Source organism: Dasypus novemcinctus, chromosome 3 (assembly GCF_030445035.2).
Source record: "Dasypus novemcinctus isolate mDasNov1 chromosome 3, mDasNov1.1.hap2, whole genome shotgun sequence".
Classification (NCBI taxonomy): Eukaryota; Metazoa; Chordata; class Mammalia; order Cingulata; family Dasypodidae; genus Dasypus; species Dasypus novemcinctus.
This window is the reverse complement of record NC_080675.1, coordinates 145,589,638-145,601,013: the sequence shown is the minus strand read 5'-3', so window position 1 is coordinate 145,601,013 and position 11,376 is coordinate 145,589,638. Positions and strand designations below refer to the sequence as shown.

Here is an 11,376-nt window from a genome sequence, read left to right as displayed (position 1 = left end):
TATTTTTATATTATCTGGAATGTTTCTACAGTTAAAAAAAAAGGCCATAATGTTTTTTTGACAACTTCTTAGTTTATTTTGGCTATGAGTGTTATTTTTCATTGATGGCACCACTTTCCCCCCTATTCCATCTCTTTCCCTTCAAAGCAGTGTGTTTCTCACTCAAATGATTATTTAGTACCTAACATGTGCTTTGATTTATTAAAACGTCTTAAGAAGACTTTCTTAACTGTTCCTCTCGACACCCAGCATCTTATTTCTTAGAAGTTGTTTCAGGGAAGCGGACTTGGCCCAGTGGTTAGGGCGTCTGTCTACCACATGGGAGGTCCGTGGTTCAAACCCCAGGCCTCCTTGACCTGTGTGGAGCTGGCCAATGTGCGCAAGGAGTGCCCTGCCCACACAGAGGTGTCCCCTGCATAGGGGAGCCCCATGCGCAAGGAGTGCTCCCCGTAAGGAGAGTGTCCAGCACGAAAGAAAGTGCAGCCTGCCCAGGAATGGTGCTGCACACACGGAGAGCTAACAAGATGATGCAACAAAAAGAGGCACAGATTCCGGTGCCCCTGACAACAACAGAAGCGGACAATGAAGACCCAGCAAATAGACACAGAGAACAGACAACCGGGGTGGGGGGTAGGGGGTGAAGTAAATAAAGAATTCTTTAAAAAAAAAAAAGAGGCTGTTTCAGGAGTTTTAAAAAAAATAATTATAACAATATCTAACGTTTATTGTGCACATACATGCACCAGGCACCATGTCAGGCCCTTTACAGAAGAACCGTGTCCTTTAATCTGCACAAAAGCTCGTTTCAGGAGCTTTTGATGTGCTTATTTTGTGTGGTTATTTCCAGGTATTGGGGTTTGTGCGGTAAAACTGAAGAGACGTAAGGCAAGTCGCTTCTTCTGGTTGGTCCATGTATAGGTAGAGTAATCAAGAGTCATTTCTGGGACTGAACGGAGGGAAGGTAACTTTACGCGCGAAAGAGCGCGTGGGTGGGCGGAGGAGGGGGAGTTCGGGAAAGTTGGAGCTGGTGCAGGCTAGTGCCTGGCCCTTTCTAGATCCAATCCTCCACCACTAGGTGGGTGGGCGCGCCGGAGTTGGGAGCCTGGTCCACCACACCTTTCCGAGCTCCGGGCTGCTCACCTCCGCCGCTCAGCTGGCTGAAGTTCCAAAGCCTTTTCTCCAGGAGGGAGAGGAAGGGTGTTATTGAATTTAAAAGGGAAGTCCCTCCCCCTTCCCAGATTCCGATTGGCCAAAGCAGGGCCCGCCCCTGCCAGGGCCGCAGGCGGATTGGCTGTGGGAAGGGAGCCTTGCCGCAGGCTGAGAGCCGCAGGGCGCCTGGAGCCCCCAGGTGGCAGGTGGGGCGGGCTCCGGCAGTGTCGCCACGGGCCCCTGCTTGCTAGCTCTTAGCCCGCAAATTTTAAGGTTCGCGCGCGGACTCCCACAAGCTGGCCATGAAGAGCCTCAAGTCCCGCCTGAGGAGGCAGGACGCGCCCAGCCCCGCGTCAACCGGCGCCGCCGCCGCCGCCACCGCCACCGCCACCGCGGTGAGTCCCGCGGCCCCTGAGCGTCCCGGGCTTCCCGGCGCTCACCTCCAGAGAGCTCCCGAGCCTCTGCCCGGAAGCTTGCGCGCCTCCTTCGTTTTTCTCTCAGCTTGTCCCAGCTCCTTCCTCAGGCCGGCAGCTCCGCGTCAACCGGGAGACGGTGGGGACCCTCCCCGCCGCTGTCCCTTCCCCGCCCCTCTTTCCCAAGTATTCTGTGGAATAAACCCTGGAGTTTCGGGATCAAATAATCCTCTTCTACTAAATCTCGTGTCTCTAATCCCTCCGAACCCGGCCTGTCGTGGTGACTCCGCAGTCCCTTCCCTCTCCTGGGGTTTGTTCTGCTCCTCACGTCGGCCCATCCCGGCCGGGGGCCGCGGCGGGCGTCCCTCGGGCACTGCGGCTGCGGGTCCCGCGCGGTCAGCTGGCCCGGCGCTGCCCCACCCTTCCTGCCCAGGACTCTGGACTTAGGTTAGGGTTCCTTCGTGGCGCATCCGTGGATCCGAGACTCTAGGAGTGGAGCTCTGCCAGGCTGGGTGGACGTCGGGGGCTGGCGTGTCACTGGAAAAGTTAGGCTTTGGATTTCTGAGTGAGGTGGCTGGAATCGAGTGGACTTGTAAAGACAAAGCCCTAAATGTGTGGTGAAATTGGGGAGGTGGTTGCTCCGTCGGGCCGTGTAAACCTCCCCCGTGGAACAGATCTGTGCTGGCTCTCCACTCCGGATTGAGCTGCAGCCCAGCCTCAGTGTGCAAGCTAAGAAGTAAACAGTCTGGGCCTCTCTTTAGTTGGCAGGAGAACAGAAATCTTGAGAAACAGCCTGCTTGCAGATGTTGAGATTTAGATAATTTGGCAAGTTAGAAGAATGGCAGTATCACATTAATTCTTTATTATTAAAGTAAACACAAAGTCCTGAAGAGCCAGAAACATAAAGGAGATAGTATATTCCAACTGCCCAGTTGCTCATTTGGAGGAATTAAAACATTAATTTTAATGTTTTTTTTCCTTTTAGAAATGAGAATTTAGTGCCAATTTGCATTTTTATATATTTAGACCATGAAGTGCATCTTTCTGAGATTAAATCTTTAGCACTCGCTCAACTGAGCATACTCTTATTTTTATTAAAGTGAAGGTATTAAAGAGAAATGCATGGTATTAAAAAAAGAGCCTATCTGCTTAGAAAACGTGAGCATCATTCAATTAACCCTAAATATTAAATATTGGAATAAGTTTTATAAGATTTTAAAATGAAAATAAATGAGTGTAGTGTAGAATAAAGCCAAACTAAGTGTTTAAAGAATAAAATGAATTACAGAAGAAATGGCGTTCCTTCTGCTTTTCCATTTATAATCCATAATCTTTAATGTCAGATTTGGTCACAAATGTATTCCTTTAAAAATATTCAGTTTTACTTATTTTTGAATAGGTAACACAGCACGTGGTTTAGTATTTGAAAGTAACAAAAATATTTACAGCCCCTCTTCCACCCCTGTCCTTCATCCACCCTGTATCCCACCCCAGAGGCCACTGGTGTTATCAGTTGCTCCTGTCTCTTTAGAGAGCATACAAGAGAATATGACAGTGAATGTAAATATTTGCCCTTCCTATAGAAAAGGTGGCATACTATATTGCTGTTCCTTACTTTTTAAAAAAATGTAAATATCTAGTCACATTCAGAACTTCCCTATTCAAATCTTTTGCTATCATGTACAATGCTGTGATATATTGTCTGTATTTCACACATGTCTGTGTATACGTGTACCTGGAGGATCAATTCCTAAAAGTGGAATTGCGGAGTTTCAAGGCCATGTGCATTTGTAATTTTGAAAGATGTCAAATTTCCTTCCATATATAAAGTACTAATAGCTGTGTATGAGAATTTTTCCCCATGCTTTTATTAACAGTCTATTAATTTAAAAAAAATCTTTGCTAGACTGATAGATAATATGTGGTATCTCACGGTAGTTTAAATTTGGACTTCTCTTATTATGAGTGAAATTGTGCATCTGTTCCTGTTTTTAAGAACCCATTGCATGTTTTGTTCTGGGAGAAGTTTATCATTTCCATTTTTTATTGGGTGGTTGTTTTTTCCCATTTTATTTGTATTAACTTTTTATCGGGGAAATAGCCCTTTTAATATGAATAACATATTTTCTCAATTTATTGTTTGTCTTATGACTTTGCTTATGGTGGCTTTTGCTGTGCAGAAAGTGGTTATTTTTATGCAATTCCATTTACCAACTTTTTATTTTATGACTTTTAGGTTTATCTTTTACCTTGGCCTTTTTCAAATTAAAAAATCCTAGTTTTTTTCCACTTTTTTTTTCTTGATTTGTTTCTTTTTTTTACATGTATGTCTTTGATCCATCTGGAATTTATTCTGGTGAAAAATAAGAGGTGGCTATCTTGCTTGCTTTCTCGCCATCTACTTCTGTCTCACCCTAGCAAGTCTGCCTAATTTGAATCTTATAGCTTTCATTTAATTATCATGGAAATGACCACAATATGTTCTATGCAACTCTAATTTGAGAAAAAATTTAACAAATGTGTACTTTATAAACATTTTTGTGTATATTTTGTTTAAGCTTCTTTATCGGAAGGAGACAAGTTTAGCAACAGATTGAAGGAAGGTAAAAATTTTGTGGTATATTGGTATATGAAATATAGCATATTAGTTTTATAATATACTAAATTATAGTTCAGATTACATGAAGAAAAATAGTCATTTTAAATATTTGGATGAGTACCAAGGTTATCAATATGCCAGTGAGTTTATAGCTTACTAAGATGGGGCTGTGTTTATACTGGACATGTATACGTAAATATTGTTCACTGTTCTAAATTGTGCTTAAAATACATTTGGGGTTATTTCTCTACTCACCAAATCTGGAGATAGATGCATTCTATTCATCAACTAAGATTATTTTTGTTGTTACTTTTTAAAAAAATTTCTGACCAAATTTGAGTCTCATATTTCTGAAAGGGATAGTTATTATAAATGACTGCAAATACTGTTTCAGATCCAGTCAACTATATGTATAGCCAATTACGTGTACAATTATATGTACAGTGAGAATAGGCTTTTTCTATTTTCACCTAATTCAGAATAGGAAATTTGAGTAATTAAAATTAAGGACTCGTACTAATTCTAGAATTAGTAAAAATAAATACAGTGTTGTCCAAATATGGACTTGGTTCATAGTAGAAAGGCTGCAAACAAATATTGCAAGCAGACATTTCGGAAAGGGGTTCCAATTTAGTTGTATCTTTGTTCAGCACTTGTAGCTGAATAAATTCTTGGTTGTGAAAGTAATCTCTTACCTGGGAGGTTTTGCAGTGATTATTTTTGCTGCCCTTTCTCTAGGCTGCTCTTAAAATGGTGCAATGAATTTTATAAATCAGCTATCAAATATGTCTTAAAGTACCTTGCTAATGACTCAGCAGGGCTTTGTGTTTCACACAAGGATTTGGATGCATTTGAAAAGCTGTTAATAGTATTACAACAATGACTTTTGGGTAATGTGAATAATTAAAATCACAAATTGTTATGTTTAGTTTAAACTCATGATATGTAATTGAGCACCATTACTCATTTTCTTTAAAGATGCCTACCTTTAATTAAAAATGCTTACCTTAATTAGAACTTTATTCAGCCCATTTCCTATGGTTATTTTTGCATTGTACTTCTTGTGTTTCCAGAAGAAAGATAAAAATAAAGATGCCCTCTTTTTATTCTTTTAGACTGCATCTCAGAAACTGTTTGGCCCAGGTTATCATGCAGAACTTTATAATAATGCTAAAGGAGAACAGTTTAGTTGCTTTGATACATGATACATGATAAATCCAAGAACTTCAGTGATGAGTATTTTAATTATTTCTTTTATGAGGGTGGAGTAGAGATTGTTTATCTTATTGTGCATCATATACATTTTTAAAAGTTAAAATATTTGAGTTTAGGAATTGGACCTTGCTCAGCAGTTGACTTACTTAGTTTGGAAAACGTTTATGGAACACATTAGGCTTAAGAATGAATTGATCATTAGGTCCTCTTTAAAGAAAAAGAAAAAGATGGAGGGGAAACTTGGAGATTAAAAGAGACTTAAGGGAAATATTAACTGATTGCAATTGTGGACTTCATTTAGACCATGATTAAACAATTGTAAAAAATAAGTTTGTAAGACAAATGAAGACTGTAAACACCAACTGGATAATTGATGATATTATGGAATTATTATTAAAAACTTTAAATGTGACAGTGGTAATATTATGTTTATAAAGAGTATCTTTCGGAGATAATTTCAAAAATACAATATTTACAGAAGAAATCATATGAAGTCTGGATTTGCTTCAAAATAATCTGGGTTTGGGTGGAGGAAGGGAGTAGAGGGAATAGTTGAAATAAGATTAGACATGAGTTAATTGTTGTTTCTGTGTTGTTCATGATACTATTGCATTTACTTTTGTATATGTCTTAAAATTTCTATAATAAAAAGATAGCCAAGGCACTCAAGAATTTTAAGAGAGCTAAAATAACTATAATGTAGTATGCTAAGAGCCATAATGGATGTGTGTATACATTGCACAGGAATGTAGAGTGGGATCAGGGGGAAAAGGAAGAAAGGTGGTATTTGATCCTGGCAAAGAAAGACAATTAAAAAAAAAAAGTTTTTATTTATTTATTTATTTATCTTTCATGGTGTGAGAAGGTGCAGAAGAGCTATAACCTAATCTTCAAATAAGAATTTCAGTGAAAGTAAGGAGTTAAAAGGTAGCAGCTTAAGAGGATATAGTCAAAGAAAGGTTTTTCTTTTTTGCTTTTTTTTAGTATTTAAAAAATTTTTTTAAAGTATATCACTCATACATAAATATACAAAAACAATGAATGTATAGTAATAGTTGTGAACTTACAAAACATACAGGGCTCTCATACCTCTCCCTACCACCAATACCTTGCATTGTTGTGAAACATTTTTAGCTAATGATTAAAAAGCATCCACAAAATATTACTACTAACCAAAGTATCTTACATTTGTTTTATTTTTTCCCCCAACCCAGCCTATTATTATAATTATTATTACTGCTACTATAGTATTTGTACATGAACATACATAGACAATAAGTGTATAGTAAAAGTTGTGAACTTACAAAGCAAACATGCATAACATCATCCAGGGGTCCCACACTTTAACCCACCAACAACACCTTGCATTTTTGTGGGACATTTGTTACAAATTATGAAAGAATGCTGTCAAAATCTTACTAACTATAGTGCTTATCTTATATTTGGTGTATTTTTCCTCCAACCCACCCTATTATTATTTTTTAAATATATTTTTTATGACAGAAGTTGTAAACTTACAAAACAATCATGCACATGTGCAGAATTCTCATACAACACCCCTCTATCAGCACACCACATCATAGTAGAATGTTTGTTACAGATTATGAGATAATATCATTAGACTATTACCAGGTCCATAGTGTACATTTGGCACACTTTTTCCATACTCCCCATTATCAACACATTACATCTTTGGCATAGATGAATGGATATTACATTACTGTTAACCACAGTCCATAGGTCACTCCAGGTGTATTTTTCCCATGCTTCTCTACATTCATACCACACTGCAATAGTGATGTATATCTGCTCTAGCTCACAAAAGACATTCTTGCATTTTTACCATCAATCACAGTTCTCATCTACCTCTGGGTTTCCTGAGTTGTTCAGTCCCTAGGTTATTCTCTAGCTTTCTTTCAATTGGCATTTACATCCCTAGACTACCCTTTTCAGCCACATTCCCATTGATAAACCAGCTGTTACTCACTATAATGCATTACTATCAACTCTATACATTTCCACGCTTTTACAGTAAAATTTGTTGAAACTTCTACATACATTAAGCATCAGTAGTCCGTCTCAGTCCTCCTCTTATCTCCTTTAAGAATCAACTACGTACCAACAGGTCTTGAGGATATATTCCTACATTTTCTTCTAGAAACTTTATGGTTCTTTTATATTTAGAATTTTGATACATTTTGAGCTTATTTTTGTGTAAGGTGTGAGATATAGGGGTCCTTTTTCCTTCATTTGTCTATGGATATCCAGGTCTCTCAGCACCATTTGCTGAATGTACTCTTCTGCTCACGCTGGGTGGGTTTGGCAGGCTTGTCAAAAATCACTTGACCATAAATGTGAGGGTCTGTTTTTGAACGTCAGTTCCATTGGTTTATGTGTCTGTCTTTATACCAGTACCATGCTGTTTTTTCACCGCTATAGCTAGGTAATATGATTTAAAGTCTGGAAGTGAGAGTCTTCCAACTTCGCTTCTCTTTTTTAAGATGTTTCTGAATATTCAGGACCCCTTACCCTTCCAAATAAATTTGATACTTGTGTTTTCCATTTATTTAAAAATTGCTGGTGGAATTTTTTATTGGCATTGCATTGAATCTGTATATAAATTTCAGTAGAATTGTAATCTGAATGATATTTAGTCTTCCAATCCATGAGCTTGGAATGTTTTTCCAATTATTTAGAACTTTTAAAATTTCTTTTAACAATGAATTTCAATTTTCTGAATACAAGTGCTTTACATTGTTGGTTTAGTTTATTCCAAAGTATTTGGATTTTATCTGTCATATTTTATTTGCACCACTCTTTTGACATTTTTAGTTACTTTCACTGGTATAATCTTCATTTTTAGGTTCTCTTCCAAGCCTCTCTTCTACTGTCTTTTCAGACTGTAGCTCACCATATAGTATTTCCTGCAAAGCTGGTCTCTTGGTTACACATTCTTTCAGTTTCTGTTTATCTGTGAATATTCTAAACTTGCCCTCATTTTTGAAAGACAATCTTGCTGGATATAATATTTGTGGCTGGAAGTTTTTCTTTTGCAATATCTTAAATATATCATAGCACTGTCTTCTTGCCTCCATGGTTTCTGATGAGAAATTGGCACTTAATCTTACTAGGTATATTAGTCAGCCAAAGGGGTGCTGATGCAAAATACCAGAAATTGGTTGGTTTTTATAAATTTGGTTTTATATATTTATTTGGGGTAGGAGTTTACAGATGCCAGGCCATAATGCATAAGTTACTTCCCTCACCAAAGTCTATTTTCACGTGTTGGAGCAAGATGGCTGCCGACGTCTGTGAGGGTTCAGGCTTCCTGGGTACCTCTGGGGTTAGCTCCTCTGTTTTCTTCACAAGGTCAGCTGTAGACTATGAAGTTCTCGAGGCTTTGCCTCTCTCCACAAGGTCAGCTGTAGACTATCAGGCAAATGGCTCTGTCTTTCTCCCTGGGGGTCCAGCTTCAGCATCAAACTCCAACACTAAAAACCCTTCAACTCTGTCCTTTGCCTTATCTTTTATCTGTGAATCCCCACCTACCAAGGGGTGGAGACTCACCACCCTACTTGCACAAGAGGTTTACCTGATTACTTAATCAAGTAAACCTCTGAATCCAATATAATCTAATATGCCCAGAGGAAAAGATCAGTTTACAAACATAATCCATTATTTCTTTTCGGAATTCATCAATAATATCAAACTACTACACTGGGTATCCCTTATATGTTATGCATTGCTTTTCTCTTGATGCTCTCAGAATTCTCTCTTTGTGTTGGTATTTGACATTCTGGTTAGTATGTGTCTCAGAGTTGGTCTATTTGGATTTATTCAGATGGGAGTATGTTGTGCTTCCTGAACATGGATATCTGTGTCCTTCAATAGCATTGGAAAATTTTCTACCATTATTTCTTGAAATATTCCTTCTGCCCCTTTTCCCTTCTCTTCTCCTTCTGGGACACCCATGACATAAATATTTGCATGTCTCTTGCTGTCATTTAGTTCCCTGAGACCTTGTTCAATTTTTTCCATTTCTTTTGTATGTTTGCTTTCAGAGGCCATTTCTTTAAGCTCACCAGTCCTTTCTTCTATCTCCTCAAATCTGTTATTACATGATTCCAGTGTATTTTTAATTTCATTTATTGCACCTTTCATTCCTGTAAGATCTGCTATTTTTCTACATATGCTTTCATATTCTTCTTTGTGCTCATCCAATGTCTTCCTCTTTTTCTTCAACTTTCCCCACCTCCTCATCCTTGTTTTTTGCTCTCTGTCCATTTGCTGTGTGTTTTCCTGTGTCTGCTTGTCTTCTCTTTAGGAGGTATCGAGAACTGATCCTGGGACCTTCTGGAGTGGGAGAGAGGTGCTCAATCTCTTGCCCACTTCAGCTCCCTGGTCTGCTGCATCTCTTATTGTCTCTCCTCTGTGTCTCTTTTTGTTGTGTCATCTTACTGTGCCAGCTCTCTGTGTGGACCAGCTTGCTGTGTGGGCCAGCACACCATGGGGGCCAGCACTCTGCATGGGCTATCACTCTGTGTGGGACAGCTTGCCTTCACCAGGAGGCTCTGGGAATTGAGCCCTGGACCTCCATATGGTAGATGGAAGCCTAATCATTTGAGCCAGAGCCACATCTGCTTCTCCTATGTCTTCTTAATAGCCTTAATCTTTTTAGACATCTCCTTGAATTTATTAAGGAGATTTGTTTGAACATCTGTGATTAGTTGTCTCAAGGCTTATCTTGTTCCTTAAACTGGGCCATATCTTCCTGTTTCTTGGTGCATATTGTAATTTTTTCTTTGTGGCTTGGCATCTGGCTTACTAGATGTATTTATTCTGGGTGCAGTTTCTCTGTTTAATTTAAGACTTTCCTGCCCTTTTCTCCCTTGCTGATTGTGTAGTAGGAGCCAGAGATGTAGTTGGTGCTGCAAGCTATAGAGGCTCAAACTACCCTCATTGCCCCAGGGACCAATGAAGCTTCTCCCAACTTTCTCCTTTGCCATAGGTAGGCACAGAGCTACAGTGTGTGTAATAATTCAAGTCGTGCAGGCCTAGACTATGGTTGCCCAGAGAGAATGATGAAGCTTCAAGCCCCTTTCTACCCTCCCTGGGGCCAGGATGGAACTGCAGGTGTGGGTAGCAATCTATGCTGTGTGGATTCAAAATGACTGCATTTGCCCCAGTTGACTTCTGACTATTTGGTCTGTGCCAGCCAAATGTACCTGCAGTTACTGGGAGAGGATGGTGCAGGGCTTACCAGCTTCTTCCCTGCTAGAGGTGGGGCTGAAGCCTAGACTAGGGCTGCAGGCAGATCTGGGTGGAAAGAAACTAGTCTCTACTGTCACTGTGATTTTTAGTCAACCCGCCTTCCCCTTATGCAAGGTGCCGTGTCAAAATGGCAGCTACTGGCCCCTTTCAACTTGAACATGTTTAAATGTTAGCTGTTCTTACAGTTATACTTTAGCCAACTGAATTGACTAATCAGTAGCTGAAGTTGGTGGCCAACTGTCTCTTCCTTCTCTGTTTTTGGGAAATGGTGCTTCCAATTCCAGCTGCAGAACAGCTCCTAAGGCGGCTTGTGTCGCCAGAGTAGGATGATCACTGGCCTCCACGGCGTGGCCTGTATTTTCCCAGAATACACTCACAAGAAATGAAAAAAAAAACAAACATGAAATCAGTACAGGTCCCCCTAGCTTCCTCTCTGCTGGAAAGTGGGGCTGGGGCTTATGCTAGAGTTGCAATCTGATCGGGGTGGAGAGAAGCTGGTCCCTACCAGCACTGTGAGTTTCAATCATTCACACTTTGCCTTGTGCCAGGGATGGAGTTAAAATGGTGGCTACCAGCCTCTTTCTGATTTGGACAGGTTCAAACTTTAGCTGTTCTTAGGATTATACTTTAGCCTGCTGAATTTACTCATTAGTAGCTGAAGTTGGTGTCCAGCCGTCTCTTCCTCCCCCATTTTTGAGAAATGGAGCTTTCAATTCCAGCCATCGAACA

The 11,376-nt window shown here is 39.9% G+C and overlaps 1 protein-coding gene across 1 annotated transcript in view; it reads left to right on the top strand.

Annotated features, from left to right (window-relative positions):
* Window positions 1-1,321: 1,321 nt before the first annotated feature.
* UACA (uveal autoantigen with coiled-coil domains and ankyrin repeats) overlaps window positions 1,322-11,376 on the top strand; it is a 138,505-nt gene continuing 128,450 nt past the window's right edge. The window contains exon 1 of the mRNA XM_058294426.2: window positions 1,322-1,544. Coding sequence (XP_058150409.1) covers window positions 1,452-1,544 — 93 coding nt within the window. The 5' untranslated portion in view covers window positions 1,322-1,451. The remainder of the gene's footprint in view (window positions 1,545-11,376) is intronic.